This window comes from Helianthus annuus, chromosome 1 (genome assembly GCF_002127325.2).
Source record: "Helianthus annuus cultivar XRQ/B chromosome 1, HanXRQr2.0-SUNRISE, whole genome shotgun sequence".
NCBI classification, from domain to species: domain Eukaryota; kingdom Viridiplantae; phylum Streptophyta; class Magnoliopsida; order Asterales; family Asteraceae; genus Helianthus; species Helianthus annuus.
This window is the reverse complement of record NC_035433.2, coordinates 90,184,459-90,205,238: the sequence shown is the minus strand read 5'-3', so window position 1 is coordinate 90,205,238 and position 20,780 is coordinate 90,184,459. Positions and strand designations below refer to the sequence as shown.

Genomic DNA, 20,780 nt, shown 5'->3' with positions numbered 1-20,780 from the left:
AATGGTAATCAAACGGCTAGGGAAGAAGTATCTACAACCACATCTGATCGACGATAATGAGAATTGTGAATACACACCTAGTAACGAATAGGATATTAATCCTGGCGGTTCATCTTCGAGTTCACGACAATATAGTCATCACACGCCAGAGCAAATTGAAGAACTCAAAAGGTAATACTAAGTTTTCCTTTAAGTTATTGACAAAATTCTGAGTGTATGCCTGCATGCATACCTTTTTTAAATCATTTGTGTTTTATTTGTGTTTTGTGGTTATAGTTTCTTCAATGAGAACGCTCACCCCACCGACAAAGAAAGAATTGAAAGTAAACAAAACATCACAATTAAAAATGTCAAATTTTGGTTCCAGAATAAAAGAACTCAATTGAAGGTAATGTTTGATAACAATTTTATTATGATAAAATATACAATTTGTAACATTATAATGCATAACATGATTTTTTCCACTTAATTACTATAATTATTGGGTATTAAAAAATTCACGAGAGTAACTACAATTGTGTAGACTAAAAAGGACCACCATGAGAATGAGAATCTGAAGCAAGAGAACGAGCAACTGAGGCTTGAGAATTCAACATTGAAAGAAAGTCGTAAAGAACCCGCTTCGCAACAAATGTGGTGCACAAGCAACAATACTAGACGAATCCATTCACCAACACAAAGTCATGATAGAGAATGCATTGTTGAAAGAGGAACTTAGCCGCACAACTAGTCTCGTCAATCAAATGTTGGGTAGGCCATTGCTAAACAAAGTGATAATTCATATTGACACTTTAAGCCTACTCGTAACTCAGTCACAAATGGGAATCGACACACCCATTCAAAGGAATGGATAGCTTGTACAAGCATCAAGAGCCATGAAAGAGCTCTTGAAGCTTGGGCTTGTCAGTGTTCCACTATGGAACAAAAACAGGGAAGGTGGAGGAGAAACCCTTAATTTTGTTGAATATGTAAGGGCTTTTCCTCTTTGCCTTGGAACAAAACCATTTGGATTCATATATGAGGCTACACAGGCTAGCAACATGGTATCAATGACTAGTTCAACCCTTGTAGAAGCATTACTCAATGCAGTAATTTATCTTTTTCTCTTGTTCGTTTCATAGAAAACCAAAAATTATATTAACTTGTACAAAGTTAAATATGATTTTGTAGGATCGATGGAGAGAAATGTTTATGGGCATGATCGGTAGTTGTACTACAATGGAAGTGATTTCTGATGGTACAGAAGGTTCAAGAAATGGTTCCCTCCAACTTGTAAGCCTTTTGGGTTTCTTTTTTATATCTTCTATATTTAATTAACGTTTTTTTAAATAAAAATTGTGTTAAATGATCAAAATTTGATGTAGATGAAGGCCGAAGTTCAACTCATTTCGCCGTTAGTACTTGTTCGCGTCCTGAAGTTTATTCGATTCGCCAAACAACAAGCGGAACGGCTATGGATTGTGGTTGATTTATCCATCGATTCTAGAATGGATGGACAAATAAACCACAATCCATAGCCGCTCCGCTTGTTGTTTGGCGAATCGAATAGACTTCAGGACTCGAACAAGTACTAAAGACGAAATGAGTTGAATCTCGGCCTTCATCTGCTTCAAATTTTGATATTTGAACACAATTTTTATTTTTTTTAAAACGTTAATTTAAATAGAGGATATATAAAAAAATCCAAAAAGGCTTACAAGTTGGAGAGAACCATTTCTTGAACCTTCTGTACCATTGGAAATCACTTCCATTGTAGTATAACTACTGATCATGGCCATAAACAATTCTCTCCATTGATAGTACAAAATCATGTTTAAATTTGTATAAGTTAGTATAATTTTTGGTTTTATATGAAACGAACAAGAACAAAAAGATAAATTACCGCGTTGAGTAATGTTTCTACAAGGGTTGAACTGGTTTGATACCATGCTGCTAGCCTGTGTGCCTCAGATATGAATCAAAGTGATTTTGTGCCAAGGCAAACAGGAAAAGCCCTTACATATTCAACAAAATTAAGGGTTTCTCCTCCACCTTCCCTGTTTTTGTTCCATAGTGGGACATTGACAAGCCCAAGCTTCAAGAGCTCTTACATGGCTCTTGATGCATACACAAGATATCCATTCCTTTGATGGGTGTGTCGATGCCCATTTGAGACTGAGTCACAAGTAGGCTTAAAGTGTCACTAAGAATTGTCACTTTGTTTGGCAATGGCCTACCTAACATTTTACTGACGAGACTAGTTGTGCGGCTAAGCTCCTCTTTCAAGAGTGCGCTCTCTATCATGACTTCGTGTTGGTGAAATGGATTTATCTGGTATTGTTGCTTGCACACTACATTTGTTACAAAGCTGGTTCTTTACAACTTCTTTCAACGTTGAATTCTCAAGCCTCAGTTGCTCGTTTTCTTGCTTCAGAAACTCGTTCTCATGGCGCTCCTTTTTAGTCTACACAAATGTAGTTACTCTCGTGCTTTATTTAATACCCAATAATTATAGTAATTAAGTGGAAAATTTTCATGTTATGCGTTATTATCTCAGATGTTATATATTTTATAAACTTATATATTTTACCATAATAGAAATGTTATCAAACGTTACCTTCAATTGAGTTCTTTTATTCTAGAACCAAAATTTGACCTTTTTAATAGTGATGTTGAGTTTACTTTCAATTTCAATTATTTTTGTGGTGAGCGTTCTTGTTGAAGAAACTGTGACCACAAAACACAAATAATGATTTAAAAAATGTATACATGTAGGCATGCACTCAGAATTTTGTCAATAACCGAAGGGAAAAGTGAGTATTACCTTTGGAGTTCTTCAATTTGCTCTGGTGTGTGACGACTATATTGTCGTGAACTTGAAGATGAACCGCCGGGATTGATTTCCTGTTAGTTACTAGATGCATATCTACAATTGTCATTTTCATCGGATGTGGTTGGAGATACATCTTCCCTATCCCTTTGATTACAATTTCCTTCCATTTTTGGCTTATGTATGCAAAATCATCTATGAAATCCTAAAAAGAAAATCCACTTATAAAAACAATAAAAACATCACAAAAAGAATGAGGCAGCAACACATGTGAACATAGAATGAAACACATGAGAAATAGAGGTATTTAAAATTATATCAAACATTATCCTTTATTAATATTTATTCACAACACTAGCCACCACTAATAAAGATGAGTGAATTAATCAAAGAATATTGATAAGAGCATAATAAAAAGAGATATCATATATGTTTTTAGTTTTTTCCCAAAAAATTACAATAAAATCTTATAAATTCTTTAAAAGAATTTGTGATTTTGAAGATTTTATGATAAATAACTCATACTTAATAGTATTTCTTTTTCTGTTATGGAATGAAAACAAATTCTACAAAAACATGCGTGTGCGCTTACACACACACACACATATATATATATATATATATAACATTAATACATATATAATCATTTTCATTTCTATCAGCAACCAATTTCAGATATATTGTAATGTAATTAAACCTAATTTTCTTTATCTTGGTGTATTAGATTCAACAACAAAAAAATAATAACAAAAAGTAAGAGGGTGTTTGGGGTTGAGTTTTGAAAATAGATTATGCGTTTTGAATAATCAGAATGTAACAAAACGTGATGTTGAAAGATGGTGTTTGAATTTGATTATGTTGCTTGATATCACAATAATCAATAATCAACTATTTGAGTGTTTGGAAAATATATATTTAAAAAAATAAACAAGTGAAAATCCTTTTTCTAAACACAAATAATCAATTTTTGGAAAACCGCGTTTTGTTGCAGTAGGGGTGAGCTGCTTTTGGAAAACTGCGTTTTGTAACTTTCTAAACGCAAATAATCATTTTTTTAATTTTTTTACCCAAACACTCAAAACTGATTATTTACGATTTCAAAACTCAATAATCTAAAAATCTCCATCAAAACTCAACCCCAAACACCCTCTAAAAGAGAAATAAGTAGGGTGTTTATCAAATCGATTTTGGGTTCCTTTGGTTAAATGAATATCTTTTCCGATTCAGAATTTTGGAATGAATTCAAATTAGATTTTACAAAGAAATTCAGTTGAATAGAAATAAGAGAAAGAAAGCGTAAAATGTAGCAACGAGACCGGAGAGAGTTAGAGTTTTCTGTCGAGTAATTTGGATTCAAATTTTACTTCCGGTCAGTTTGAAACTCAACAACCCATAACTTGAATCGAAAAACGTAATATGAAATCTGATTCATCTCTATTTTTGGAGCTCAATACGAAAAATTAACACCCAAACTCAAAAATTGTAATTAACAAACAAGTCTAAAAAACTATGTTATATGTTGTGACATGATAATTTATGTTATATATTTTATAAAAAAAATATAGTCCAACTTTTCCAGAAAAAAAAAAAGATTGACTATAAAAATCATTTTCATCAAAGTAGAATTAAAAAAAAATGAATAACATCATGCTTAAAACCCAAACTCAAAAATTGTAATTAACAAACAAATCTAAATAACTATGGTTGAGAATATAAAATAAAACACATACATAGAGGATAGTGTATCACTTGCTGGGATAAGTCAATCAAGGAAGGAGCTTTCTCCTAAAATCCTTTTAACCACCAAATGAGACTCTAGGATGAATTGTGTGCAAGTGTTGTGAAGGGAAGACATATATAAGCAAGGGAAGAGGAAAGAAAGGGAACTTTGTTGTATCTTTAGGGGTGTAAACAAAAATATATTGAAAATCGTATTTCAATCTTTTTTTTTCAACTTTAAATTTGTGATTTTCCATGATTTTCCATGATTTTCCCGCTACAAAAATATAGTTCTAACAAGTTGCTCACTATGAAATTAGATATCATCTCATAGAATCATATCATTTGACCCAACCCAATTAGTCAAACATCTATACTATATAATAATATATAATAAAAGAAACTAACTTTGGAACACATGTCATTTATTGGAGTCATCTATTTTTTAATTTTCTCATCTTTATCTCCTACTTAATTATAGATAATTAATATTAATTAAAAGATAATTATAAAATTAAATTTAAACAATTCGTATAGGAGATAATATAATCTTTTGAAATATTTATTAGATTTCAAAATTATTTATCTTGACATTAACAAAAGACATGCACTAAATATAAATTAATATAATGTAAAGAGTTAAATGTCATTTTAGTCCCTGTGGTTTGGGCCATTTTGTCAGTTTAGTCCAAAAGTTTTATAATACATGGGGTTTATAAAGATATAATAAGATATAACTTTTTATTGATTGGTATATAAAATTAAATGTGCTCAACCCATACAATACATGAGGTTCTTAAAAATGTAACTTTTCATTATTAATATATAAAATAAAATTTACTCAACCCGTACAATACACAGAGTTCTTAAAGATATAACTTTTATTATTTAATATATAAAATTACATTTATTCAACCCATATAATAAACGAGATTTTTAAAGATATTTTTTTTTATTATTTGGTATGTAAAATTGCGTTTATTCAACCTGTGTAACAAACGAGGTTTCAAAAATATATTTTTTTATTATTTGATATATAAAATTACATTTATCAACCCGTGTATTACACGGGGTTTTAACCTAGTGTAAATGTAAAACAAATCTCATAATACAATTATCATGAATCTCAATAGAGATATAAAATAAAGTCTATATTTCAAACTTTTTTTATAACATTAACGATATTATCTAATACTATTTAATGGATTTAGAGTTAAAAATGTAACTTTTTCATTATTAATATATAAAATAAAATTTACTCAACCCGTACAATACACAGAGTTCTTAAAGATATAACTTTTTATTATTTAATATATAAAATTACATTTATTCAACCCATATAATAAACGAGATTTTTAAAGATATTTTTTTTTATTATTTGGTATGTAAAATTGCGTTTATTTAACCTGTGTAACAAACGAGGTTTCAAAAATATATTTTTTTTATTATTTGATATATAAAATTACATTTATTCAACCCGTCTATTACACGGGGTTTTAACCTAGTGTAAATGTAAAACAAATCTCATAATACAATTATCATGAATCTCAATAGAGATATAAAGTAAAGTCTATATTTCAAACTTTTTTTATAACATTAACGATATTATCTAATACTATTTAATGGATTTAGAGTTAATTGTGGACACGTTCATTTATCTATACTGTATAAGAAAAAAAACTAATGGGAGGACACATGTCATTCATTGAAGCTATCTATTTTTTATAAATAATAAATAATAATTAAAAGATAATTATAAAATTAAATTTAATATAAATTTAAACAATTCGTATAGGAGATAATCTAATATTTTAAAATATTTATCAGATTTCAAAATTATTTATCCTAAAATGTATAAAAGGTTAATTATTCTATTATTATTTTTTATTGAAGTGTATAAAAGGTAAATTATTTTATTATTATTTATTATTTTTATATTTTATTGAAGTAAATCACAATCAACATCTATTTTTTTTTTCATATAATTTATTTGAAGAGATATTTTCCAACGAATAATGCATCCATCCTTATCAAATTTAAAACAATATACATAAATGTATAAAAGGTTAATTATTTTATTATTAGTTTTCAAGTGCATAAAGGTAAATTATTTTATTCTTATTTATTATTTTTATATTTTTTGAAGTAAGACACAATAAATGTAAATAAAGAACTAGACGATTTATGGGAATCAATCCATGGTATTATGTATTACTTTTAATTAATAGTTTCTTCTGTATGTATTTGATTAAAGAAATAAAACAAAATTTAATTTGTTACGAAAAACTGCTACACTATTTATCTTGAAAGGTGTTTATTTATTTGAACTTATTAATTTTTTAACTGTGAAATGGGGTTTTTGAAGTAGCTTTCAACTTGTATGCTTTTTTATCATATATTTTATACTGTAATTATTCAGTCTGTTAAATAAAAATATTAATCAATGTTTATTGATTCTATACTTTTATTTTTTGTGTTCAATTCTCAACTCAAATACGGTAATCACTATGTTTACATGACATTTATAAGAACTATCACCGCAATCATTTATAAAATACATTTATTCAATCCATATAATTCATAGGGTTTATAAAGATATAACTTTTTATTGTTTGGTATATAAAATTACATGCGCTCAACCCGTATCATGAGGTTCTTAAAAATGTAATTTTTTTCATTATTTAATATATAAAATTAAATTTACCCAACCCATACAATACACGTGGTTCTTAAAAATACAATTTTGTTATTATGTAATATATAAAATTACATTTATTCAACACATGTAATAAACAATATTTTTAAATATATATTGTTTTATTATTTGATATATATAAAGTTACATTTATTCAACCCATGTAATAAACGAGATGTTTAAAGATATATATATATATATATATATATATATATATATATATATATATATATATATATATATATATATATATATATATATATATATATTATCTGGTATATAAAATTATATTTATTCAACCCGTGTAATACACGAGAATCTAACCTAGTATATATATATATATAGGAGTAGGATCAAATACAAACCACATTTCGTATACAAACTGTAAGAATCATTTAAAAAGTGGCATGTGGCATCCAACCAATTATAGAGAAATGGTAAAATGATAACCTAAATAATATCAATTATCTTGAATTCCTTATAATTATGCTAACAAACAATTATTCTTTATTTAGATCTTACTTTTGTTTTAAATGTGCTGATAGCATTTCACATATGTGCTAAAATCAATTATCTTGATTAATTTTCATGTGCTATATAATTTAAAAGTGCTACTTTTATTTATGTATTGTTTTAGTATGTGCTAATTTAACTTTTTTTAAGTGCTAGGATCTGTTCTTACGGTTTGTATGATAAATATGGTTTGTACCGGAACCAACCCATATACATATATATATATATATATATATATAGGAATGGGATCAGGAGAGAACGATTTGAAGTGTGAGAACAGTGAGAACAATTTTCAGCCATATGATCTTTGTGATTTGTGGCTAAGATGATGCGGTGGCATTTTTGTAAATAATGGGAACCTTATAAGTACCAGGAGGGGTAAAATTGGAACATCCAAACAAGGGTGCACATGCTAATCACATGCTATTTCCCCCATCATATTTAAACGCCAATAACTTTTTTATACATGATTATTTTTCTAAAAAAATTACACTATAAAACTCGGCGTTTTATTATCTTTCCAACGAGTATACTATTGATATACTTTGCGAAAAAAATGAAATTGGTTTTATGGCGTTTTTCTGAACTGGGTGTTTTATGGCGTTTTAGACTGGTTATTTTTATGGCGTTTTTCTGAACTATGTGTTTTTATGGCATTTTAACTAGGTATTTTCATGGCGTTTTTCTGAATTGAGTGTTTTATGGCGTTTTAACTGGGTATTTTCACGGCGTTTTTTCTGAATTTGGTGTTTTTATTGCGTTTTATTTGAACGCCCAGTTCATGTGTGTGAGTTTTTTGACAATATTACCCCTTAGTGTAATTTAGCATCAGTGCCACATGTCATATATATATATATATATATATATATATATATATATAGGGGACCGCTAGAATGAGAACCACCTCGAGTTGTAAGAACCGCGAGAATCACACCGTATGGGGCAAGGTGGACCAATTATTTTTTTCAAAAACGTAGATGCATGTATTATAAACACATTCGTAAAAAAAAATTTAAAAAAATGTCGTGCGTGTAGTTTTTTACACCACAAGTTTGTGGTTTACGAGTTCCGTAAATTTACGGAACTCGTAAACCACAAACTTGTGGTGTAAAAAACTACACGCACGACATTTTTTTTAATTTTTTTTACGAATGTGTTTATATCTACGTTTTTGAAAAAAAAAAATTGGTCCACCTCGCCCCGGATCAAGTAGTTCTCGCGGTTCTTACAACTCGAGGTGGTTCTCATTCTAGCGGCCCCATATATATATATATATACACATTTTGGTTCAACTAAGAACTGCCACGAGTTGTGAGAACCATGAGAACTCCTACTTTTCGCGCGAGTTGGGCCACCATTTTTTGCACAAACCTAGATGGAAATGTTATAAACACATCTGTAAAAACAAAAAAAAAAACAAAAAAAAAAAACAAAAAATTTTGTCAAGTCGGTAGTTCCGCCCGATGTAAATTTTATTTATGCCTGATGTAAATTTTCTTTATGGCGATGTAAATTTTTTTACATCAAATGTAATTGTTACATGCGACATTTTTTTTTTGTTGTAACATGTGATTTTTTTAAGAATTTTAAGAAAAAAAAAGTTGAAAAAAAAATTGGAAGGCCTAGATCTCATGGTTCTCACAACTTAAGTTGGTTCTCATTTTACCCTTTTCGTATATATATATATAGGGGGCCGCTAGAATGAGAACCACCCCGAGTTGTAAGAACCGCGAGAACTACACCCCACGGGTGGGCATTCACCATGATTTTTTTTTACAACTAGATGTGTGTATTATAAACACAGCCGTAAAAAAATTTTAAACGCCGCGGCCGAGGGGGTAGTTTTTTACACCACAAGTTTGGTGAAAAAAAAAAGAAAAAAGAAAAAAAATTAAAAACACCAAACTTGTGGTGTAAAAAACTACCACCTCGGTCGCGGCGTTTAAATTTTTTTTTTACGGCTGTGTTTATAATACACACATCTAGTTGTAAAAAAAAATCATGGTGAACGCCCACCCGTGGGGTGTAGTTCTCGCGGTTCTTACAACTCAGGGTGGTTCTCATTCTAGCAACCCCCTATATATATATATATATGTATATATATATATATATGTATATATATATATGTATATATATATATATATGTAGAGAGAGTATCATGAAAAAACTACATCTAAATGAGAAACTAGAAAACTAACTAAAAAGGCCTAAAAAAAGCTAAAAAAACATCCAATTTTTTTTTAACAAATTTTGATAAAAAATCGCTATTTTTTATGTATGGAAAAAAAATTTCAAAAAAAAAATTGTTGTACTGTACATGTGCATTATATGTGTACTACACATTTGCATTATATCCGTATTAGTGCACATGTGCAGTACAACAAAAAAATCTTTTTTTTTTTTTTTTGAAAATTTTTTTCAGTACATAAAAAATAGCGATTTTTTATTAAATTTGTAAAAAAAAAATGGTATGTTTTTTAGGCTTTTTTGGTTAGTTTTTTGGTTTTCTCATTTAAATTAGTTTTCTCATTATCCATCCCCTATATATATATATATATATATATATATATATATATATATATATATATATACAGGCTAGGAGTTGGCAGAAAGTCCAAATTTCTTAAAAAGTGTAAAAAGTAATAAAACACACCAAAAACCCACAAATAATATGATGAAGATTACTAAAACATCATGTATGTGGGTTTTGTGTTGTGTTTTAGATGTTAAGGCTCTGATTATGGAATGACAAATATTATTGTGTTTTATGTTGTTAAGCATTTTGTGTTTTATATTCATAGTTATACGATGGTGCGTTTGAAGTTTTTATGGACTATTAGAGTTTGAATATGGTGTTTTAGTAATATTCGTTCTATTATTTGTGAGTTTTAGGTGTGTTTTATGCCTAAATTATTGTGTTTTATGACTTTTTACACTTTTTATGAAACTTGGACTTTCTAGCGGAACCTCACCCTATATATATATATATATAGGGAGGATATCATGCGAGAACCACCTCTTATTGCGAGAACCAATGTGAACACAATCAAAAATGCCTAATAATAGCTAAAAATCACACAAAAATTTTTTTTTAAAAAAAAATTTTTTTTTTTTGGCCACTAGTAGCGATTTGAGCATAAAAAATATTAAAAAAAATTAGATTTTTTTTTTATTTTTTTAGGTTTTTTGAGGGTTTAGTTTTTAGCATTTTAGCTTTGGGGGGGGGGGGTTAGGTTTTTAGGGGGTGGGGGAGGGGGGTTTAGGTTTCTTTTTTTTTTTTTTTTTGGGGGGGGGGGGGGGGGGTTAGGTTTTTTTTAGGTTTTTTGGGGGGTTTTAGTTTTTAGCATTTAGCTTTGGGGGGTTAGGTTTTTTTTTTTTTTTTGAGGGGGGGGGGTGGGGGTTAGTTTTTTTTAGGTTTTTTTTAGCTATTTTAGGTTGTGTTCACATTGGTTCTCAAGGTTCTCACAATAAGGGTGGTTCTCGCATGAGGCCCTCCCTATATACACATATATATACATATATATATATATATATATATATATATATATATATATATATATATAGTGGAGGGTTCAAATGATAATAAATTTTTTGTAAGAATAAATAAAAAACAAACTTCAACCAATAAGAATGCTTTATTTTACTTCATTTAATTTTTGTATTTAATATGGGAGTAAGGGGATATTGGTAAAATTAGATAGATCATTAATTGTTAGTCTTCCTTTTTAATAGCTAACTAAATTAAATTTGTAACTTATTTTCAAAAAAAAAATATATCTTTTCAAAGAATAAAAAATTAATTTAAGGTGTAGGATAAATTATGAGGTGTGTAGGATGAATTACGAGCTGCGTAGGATAAATTTCAATTTGTGTAGGATAATAAATGAGATGAGAGAAACTATTTAATGTTTTACAGTTGTACCCTTTGTTCTTTTTCTTCTCAATTTAATTTTCTTCTCAAATGAATCTCCCATATATATATATATATATATATATATATATATATATAGGGGGCCGCTAGAATGAGAACCACCTCGAGTTGTAAGAACCGCGAGAACTACTTGATCCGGGGCGAGGTGGACCAAATTTTTTTTTCAAAAACGTAGATGCATGTATTACAAACACATTCGTAAAAAAAAATGTCGTGCGTGTAGTTTTTTACACCACAAGTTTGTGGTTTACGAGTTCCGTAAATTTACGGAACTCGTAAACCACAAACTTGTGGTGTAAAAAACTACACGCACGACATTTTTTTTAAAATTTTTTTTACGAATGTGTTTATAATACATGCATCTACGTTTTTGAAAAAAAAAATTTGGTCCACCTCGCCCCGTACGGTGTGGTTCTCGCGGTTCTTACAACTCGAGGTGGTTCTCATTATAGCGGTTCCCTATATATATATATATATATATATATATGATTATAACCAGCTTTAAAGAGAACCACAAAAACAAGTGTGAACATAAACAAAATAAACCCAAAACAATCATCTAAAAAACTAAACGCCTCCCCCCCCCCAAACAAAAAAACCTATACCCCACAAAAACCTAAAAATCCTAAACCCGTCACTCCCAAAAATCTTAAAGAAACCTAAACCCCTTACCCCAAAAAACCTAAACCCCCACCCACATCACCCAAATTAAATCCTACAAACTAAATGCTAAAAAAAATAGTTTTTTGATGTTTTACATTCAAATCGTGACTTTTTATTAATAAAAAAGATCATAATTAATGTTTTACATTAAAAAAATTGAACGAAACTAAGGAGCTAGGAGGTTAGGCTAAGGAGTGACGGAGAGAATTTAGTGTGCCATAAGGATGACTGAGAATGCAAGAAATTTTTTTTGAATTCTAGGATGATATTTTACAACTGCATTCTATGCCTTATATAGGCAAAAAGAAAAGCTATCCCACAAATAAATGGATACAAATGAAAGATATATATATATATATATATATATATATATATATATATATATATATATATATATATATATATATATATATATATATATATATATATATATATATATATATATATATATATATAGGGGGCTGCTAGAATGAGAACCACCCCGAGTTGTAAGAACCGCGAGAACTACACCCCACGGAGCGTCGTTCGCCATGATTTTTTTTTACAAGTAGATGTGTGTATTATAAACACAGCCGTAAAAAATCATGGCGAACGGCGCTCCGTGGGGTGTAGTTTTTTACACCACAAGTTTGGTGTTTTTTAATTTTTTTTTCTTTTTTCTTTTTTTTCACCAAACTTGTGGTGTAAAAAACTACACCCCACGGAGCGTGTGACACTCGAGGTTTTTCCGAACGATCACCTTGTAATATTTTGTGTATATAAATATTATTAAATGAAAACGTGACCTTTGTGCATGATATGTGATGTATGTATGTATTATATATATTTATATGAGAGCCGAAACCACGACCCGAGACCATGACTCGCAACCGGGCGGTTGCGAGTGGGCCACTCGGTCTCGAGTGGGCCGTTGAGCCGAAACCGGTTGGGCCGAAACCCCCTTGGCCTACTTGATGCTTGGTGTATAAATTCCAACCTCTTCCACACTTGTTTCATTTGGTTGCACAAACACACCCACACTTCTTATTCTCTCTCAACTAAGAAACCCCAAACATCATCCCAACCTCCTCCAACTTTCGGTTCAAGCAAGGCTCTCGGTCAAGAATCTCGGACAAGATCGCCATACGGACACTTCATCTTCTCTCATTCTCTTCTCTTTGTTTTCGGCTCCCCCCTTTTCATAACCGGTTAGTGTTATCTTCTTGTATATAAGATTTATGTGCATAGAAATTATGTGTGATAAATGAACTAGAAAAATGCTTTGTTAGTAATTTTATGCATGATCATTAGGTTGTTTTGTAAAAGATTGGAAATATATGATGACATGTTTGAAAATGACTTGATAATGGTAGTTTACAAGTGTTCATGGCCAACTATACTATGCTTTAAAGTTCTTGCTAAGATGATGATGTTAAACATAAGGTTTCGGCCATATATATTGTATGTTCTTTGTTCTTGCCATGATAATTTTGTTGTAAATATGTGATTTTGGTTCATAAATGTGTGATTTGTTATGGTGAAAACCCTAGAAAATATGAAGATAGGATGAACTTGTTTGAATATGACTTGAAGATGTAAAAATGGCAAAGTTTGATCTATCTTTACTAATATTCAGATTTGGCAAAGTGTTAGTGAAATATTATTGGTTGTTTCCTTTTATGGGCCTGATTTCATATGTACAATTTGGACTGTCATATCTGCATCATCACGTGTACATGAAAGGGACAGCCTCCGACTCGCAACCACGGCATTACGACTCGAGACCACGCCGTTGCGACTCGCAACCAAAGCATGACAAGTCGAAACCACGAGGTTGCGACTCGAGACTACGACGGTTGCGACTCGCAACCAAAACGTGACAACTCGAGACCACGGTTGCGACTCGCAACCACAGCGTGACAAGCCGAGACCATCCGGTTGCGACTCGAGACCAGCTGGTTGCGAGTGGGCTGTTCATCTTGGTTATTGGGCCATTATGTGTTATGGGCTATCTGTTGACTGAGTTATGTGTTTAGGCCGGCCCAATAACCCCATGACTGTTTATCAGTATGTATGTTACGTGCCCGTATGTGTTTTACGTGAATGCTTGTGTACCGAACCTGACCTATACCGGTAACCATGTTAGGACGTGGTGACCAGCGTGTTTGACCAAGTAACCTAAACCTACCGAGCAACCCAAGGTGAGTTCACAACTTAAAAGCATGCGTCCCGGTGGTTTGGGACACGAGACCAAAACAATCCTATCCCCTGGTAAAAGGGGATACCATTTACATACCTTCCCTAGTTATTGGGAACACAACTTACTTTTACTTCCCGGGTATTGGGAAACCTTTTTGGTTAATTACTGTTTATACGGATTGCAACTAACGGCACTAAACGAAACTCTATCACTCAAGTCCCTACTACAAATACCGATTAGTCGCCGGGTTAGGCGAGCGGGTTATTAGTTGATAGCGCTATTTAGGTGTTTACCAGCCTCACACCGTGCCCTGGTTTGGGATCGGTCGTGAACTAATGTACTCAGAAATCCGTCAATGATGATAGAACATTGACATCGGGGCATCCTGCGGATACGCAACGGTTACCTAGTGTTCGGTATTGGAAAAACAGTTTAGTCGCTAACTTTTGGGGTAGCTCCCCAGGGCATGTATAAACGGATAAATTAACCGGTGAAACAAAGTTTTTGGTAATTAAAACTGGAAAACTAGTGAACTCACTCAGCATTATTGTTGACCCCTTACTGCATGCTTTGCAGGTAACCAGTGACGATGGAGCTTGCAGCTTGGGAATGTGTAGTGTCTGTTCACCCTTGTGCTGGGTGTTACCTTATTTTGAAACATGAACTATGTTTAAACTTCTCTATTTAAGCTTCCGCTACTTATTACTGTTTTGAACTTAAAACTTTAAACTCTGAACTTAATATTTGCTAAGCTTATGAATAGTAAGTATTACTTTTGTTATCAACTTAAGTATTCGGTATAATTGGTGGCTGGATCCTGGTCAGTCACGCCCTCGAAGCGGGTGTTATCCGCAGGTGGATTTTGGGGGTGTGACAGATTGGTATCAGAGCCATTGGTTATAGTGAACTTGGTTTTAAAAAAAAGGGAAAAATCTTTTTGGAGAAAACCAGACTATAACCCGTGACTCGCAACGACACTACAACTCCAAGTGCAAGGCTCGACACTTTTGACCTCATAGCTCGGACTAGTGTTTACTTGTTTGTTTTATGTTTCCTGTTTTGCTATACATATTAGTGTGCCTAAACTAGATAGATACACCTCTCTCTTCTATCTCATTCTCGCTACATTACGGCATCACACTCATACTGTGTTTTCTGGTTATGAAGACAATGAGTGGACGCGGAAGAGGAAACATTAACATGACGCAGGCTCAGTTCACTAACCTGCTCAACACAGTGGCTGCGGCTTTTGCAGCTCACCCTATAGGTAAGCTCGTTGTTTTAGGATGTTTAGATCCTACCGCCACATCGACTTTTCGCCTCTAAACCTATACGTTTCGCTTCTCACCCTATAGGTCAGCATGCACCTGCGCAACCACCTGTGTGTACTTTCAAAACTTTCATGGATTGCAAGCCTCTCCCTTTCAACGGCACTGAGGGTGCCATAGGTCTTCTGCACTGGATTGAGAAAATTGAAGCGGTTTTTGCTGTTTGCGAGTGTCCCACTGCAAATTGGGTGAAATTTGCTACTGCTACGCTTGAAGGAAGCGCGCTTTCTTGGTGGAAGGCGCAGATTCAGATGTTTGGTTTGGAAACTGCTAATGCTACTGCGTGGGAGGATTTCAAGGACATGATTAAGGAGGAATACTGTCACCGGGATGACATCCACAAGCTTGAGAACGAGTACTATGAGCTCAAGATGGTTGGGTCGGAGATTGAGACCTACACCAAGTTGTCCAACGATTATGCTGCTCTTTGTCCAAACATGTCTCGACCTATGTACCGAAGAATCGAACTGTACATCAAGGGTTTGGCTCCAGAGATTCGAAGCCATGTAACTTCAGCCAACCACACTACCATTCAGCCGATTGTTCGACTTGCTCACAAACTTACTGATCAGGCCGTGGAAGAGGGTAGGTTGCCCAAAAGGATCAGTGCTACTGTCGGAACTTCTAGTGACAGCAAGCGTAAGTGGGAAGGAAGTCAAAGCAAGGATGCTAACCCCACTCAGGCCCCAGCACAGCAAAGGAAAACTGAAAACAACAAAGGCACTCAGCAACAGGGTGGCTACCGGGGAAGCTACCCAAAGTGCAACAAGTGTAACAAACACCATAATGGGGCATGTAGCAAGGGCCAGTGTCAGCGATGCCACAAGATGGGGCACGAAGCCAAGGACTGTAGAAGTCAGTTCCCAGCTAGACAGAATCAGCAACAACCCCAACAGCAACAGCAGCAGGGAAACAACCGAACATGTTTTAAGTGTGGAGCTGAGGGGCACTTTAAGAAGGACTGCCCTGAACTGAATCAGAACCGCAACAATAATCAGGGAGCTGGGAACAACAATCAGAACAACAATGCTGGGAATGGTGCTAGAGGAAGGGCTTTCGTGATTGGAGCTGGTGAAGCAAGGAATGACCCCAATGTCGTGGCGGGTAAGTTCCTACTCGATGATCGTTATGTTTCTGTGTTATTTGATTCCGGTGCCGATGCTAGTTATGTATCCCTACGTATTAGTAAGAAGCTTAAGCGTCCGCTTTCGTTACTAAGTTCTCCTCATATCGTCGAGTTAGCTAATGGTAGAAACATCGAGGCCTCACATGTTGTCAAAGGCTGCAAACTAGAGTTGTCTGGTCAGACATTTAGTATCGACCTTTTCCCTGTTACTCTTGGAAGCTTCGACATCGTTATTGGTATGGATTGGTTATCCAAGCATCGCGCTGAGATCCTTTGTCAAGAGAAAGCAGTTCGTATACCTCGCCGTTCTGGCAAACCCCTCATTGTACAAGGTGGCAAAAGTGGAGAAATCTCCGGCGTTATCTCGTTCTTGAAAGCCCAGAAGTGTTTACGAAAAGGGCACACCGCTATCTTAGCACTTGTTACCAACACGCAGGAAAAGGAAAAGAGGATCGAAGACTTTCCAGTAGTGCGTGACTACCCCGAGGTATTTCCTGAGGAATTACCTGGACTCCCTCCCCACCGTCAGGTCGAATTCCAAATCGAGCTAGCTCCCGGAGCAGCGCCTATAGCTCGTGCACCTTATCGACTAGCCCCCGCGGAATTGAAGGAACTCTCCACTCAACTACAGGAACTGTTGGATAAAGGATTTATCCGCCCTAGTTCATCACCCTGGGGAGCACCGGTACTCTTTGTTAAGAAGAAGGATGGCACGTTCCGAATGTGCATTGATTATCGTGAGTTGAACAAGGTCACCATCAAGAATCGTTACCCTCTCCCTCGAATCGACGACCTATTCGATCAATTGCAAGGATCGAGCTACTACTCTAAGATTGACCTGCGATCAGGCTACCATCAGTTGAGGGTCCGTAATGAAGACGTCTCCAAAACTGCATTCAGAACTCGTTATGGTCATTATGAATTCCTCGTTATGCCCTTTGGAATGACCAACGCGCCTGCGGTATTCATGGATCTCATGAACCGGGTATGCAAACCCTACCTCGACAAGTTCGTGATTGTGTTTATAGACGACATCTTGATCTACTCGAAAAGTCAGGAAGAGCATGAACAGCACCTACGTCTTATCCTCGAACTCCTCCGCAATGAGCAACTGTATGCCAAGTTCTCGAAATGCGACTTCTGGCTACGAGAAGTCCATTTCCTTGGGCACGTGGTTAACAAGGATGGAATCCACGTCGACCCTGCAAAGATCGACTCTATAAAGAATTGGCCTACCCCTAAGACTCCGACCGAAGTCCGCCAATTCTTGGGACTGGCGGGATACTATCGAAGATTTATCATGGGATTTTCAAAGATCGCTCAGCCTCTCACGGCACTTACTCAGAAGGGTGTGGTTTATAAGTGGGGTGAAGCTCAGGAAACCGCGTTTCAGAAACTAAAGGATAACCTCTGCAGTGCTCCTATTCTCTCGTTACCTGAAGGAACGGACGACTTTGTGGTGTACTGCGATGCGTCTATTCATGGACTCGGTTGCGTGTTGATGCAACGCGAGAAAGTTATCGCCTACGCCTCTCGACAACTTAAGACACACGAAAGGAACTACACAACGCACGACTTGGAACTGGGAGCAGTGATTTTTGCGCTTAAGATATGGAGGCATTACCTGTACGGTACCAAGTGCACCATTTACACCGATCACAGGAGTCTCGAGCATATCTTCAAGCAAAAGGAATTGAACATGCGACAACGCCGATGGGTCGAACTCTTGAATGATTACGAATGCGCCATCAGGTATCATCCGGGCAAGGCCAATGTTGTGGCAGATGCCCTCAGCCGGAAAGACACTATACCAAAGCGCGTGCGAGCATTACAACTTACCATCCAGTCTAGTCTCCCTACCCAGATTCGAAACGCTCAGATTGAAGCTCTGAAACCGGAAAACATCAGGGCTGAGTCCCTGCGAGGATCAAGACAACAACTAGAACAGAAAGAAGACGGCGCCTACTACGTGGCAGGGCGCATTTGGGTCCCACTTTACGGAGATCTACGAGAGCTTGTGATGGACGAAGCTCATAAGTCCCGTTATTCAGTACATCCTGGTGCAGATAAGATGTACCACGACTTAAGAACCACATACTGGTGGCCTGGCATGAAGGCCCACATAGCAGCCTATGTTGGCAAATGTTTGACCTGCGCAAGAGTCAAGATCGAGTATCAGAAACCAGCAGGCCTACTACAGCAACCGGAAATCCCAAAATGGAAATGGGAACAGATTTCCATGGATTTTGTTACAGGGCTACCTAGATCCCAACGCGGGAATGACACTATTTGGGTGATAGTAGATCGATTGACTAAGTCTGCACACTTCCTGGCCATTAAGGAAACAGACAAGTTTTCTACCTTGGCAGAAATCTATTTGAAGGAAGTAGTCTCCAGGCACGGGGTGCCAACTTCTATTATTTCCGACCGAGACGCTCGTTTTACTTCCGAGTTGTGGCAAGCTATGCACAAATGCTTTGGCTCACGTTTGGACATGAGCACCGCGTATCACCCGCAAACGGATGGGCAGTCTGAACGCACCATCCAAACCCTGGAAGACATGCTTAGAGCATGTGTGATCGATTTTGGCAAGAACTGGGAGAAGCATCTACCGCTGGTAGAATTCTCCTACAACAACAGCTATCACACTAGTATTCAGGCGGCACCTTTTGAGGCATTGTACGGTCGTAAATGCCGATCACCTCTCTGCTGGGCGGAAGTAGGTGACAGTCAACTCATAGGCCCAGAACTAGTGGTAGATACAACGGAAAAGATTTCCCAGATCAGGCAACGCATGGCGGCAGCTCGTGACCGTCAGAAAAGCTACGCTGACAAGCGTAGGAAACCGCTAGAATTCCAGGTCGGGGACCGGGTTCTACTTAAAGTCTCACCCTGGAAGGGTGTGGTTCGTTTTGGTAAACGAGGCAAGCTGAATCCACGGTATGTTGGACCATTCGAAATTACCGAGAAAATCGGTAAGGTTGCTTATAGACTGAACCTGCCTGCAGAGCTGGGTGCAGTGCACAACGTTTTTCACGTGTCTAACCTGAAGAAGTGTTTGTCGGATGAAACACTCGTAATTCCTTTTAAGGAACTGACGATTGATGAACAGCTACACTTTACTGAGGAACCGATTGAGATCACGGATCGAGAGATCAAAACCCTCAAACGTAGCCAGATACCCCTTGTGCGAGTTCGTTGGAACTCACGGCGCGGCCCAGAGTTTACCTGGGAGCGGGAGGACCAGATGAAGTCCAAGTATCCCCAGTTATTCCCAAACGAAAACCCCAGCACTGAAGCTACAACCGAATTTCGGGACGAAATTCCAAACTAACGGGGGGATGATGTGACACCCCGTTGAAACACGCTAGCTTGGCAGTGGCTGCTCCAACTTTCGGGACGAAAGTTCTTAAAACTTGGGGATAATGTGACACTCGAGGTTTTTCCGAACGATCACCTTGTAATATTTTGTGTATATAAATATTATTAAATGAAAACGTGACCTTTGTGCATGATATGTGATGTATGTATGTATTATATATATTTATATGAGAGCCGAAACCACGACCCGAGACCATGACTCGCAACCGGGCGGTTGCGAGTGGGCCACTCGGTCTCGAGTGGGCCGTTGAGCCGAAACCGGTTGGGCCGAAACCCCCTTGGCCTACTTGATGCTTGGTGTATAAATTCCAACCTCTTCCACACTTGTTTCATTTGGTTGCACAAACACACCCACACTTCTTATTCTCTCTCAACTAAGAAACCCCAAACATCATCCCAACCTCCTCCAACTTTCGGTTCAAGCAAGGCTCTCGGT

The 20,780-nt window shown here is 35.4% G+C and overlaps 1 protein-coding gene across 1 annotated transcript; it reads left to right on the top strand.

Annotated features, from left to right (window-relative positions):
* Positions 1-875: 875 nt before the first annotated feature.
* LOC110927160 (homeobox-leucine zipper protein HDG1-like) lies at positions 876-1,517 on the top strand. The gene is made up of 3 exons (XM_022170778.1): positions 876-1,088; positions 1,171-1,272; positions 1,365-1,517. Exons 1-3 carry the CDS (start codon positions 876-878, stop codon positions 1,515-1,517), a joined length of 468 nt encoding a protein of 155 aa, XP_022026470.1.
* Positions 1,518-20,780: the final 19,263 nt, after the last annotated feature.

Bases quoted from the DNA above. Each gene is read 5' to 3' on its own strand.
- LOC110927160 (XM_022170778.1), top strand. From the start codon at position 876: ATGAAAGAGCTCTTGAAGCTTGGGCTTGTCAGTGTTCCACTATGGAAC. The intron at 1,089-1,170 runs GTAATTTATCTT...ATGATTTTGTAG, and splicing joins TAGAAGCATTACTCAATGCA to GATCGATGGAGAGAAATGTT. The intron at 1,273-1,364 runs GTAAGCCTTTTG...AATTTGATGTAG, and splicing joins GAAATGGTTCCCTCCAACTT to ATGAAGGCCGAAGTTCAACT.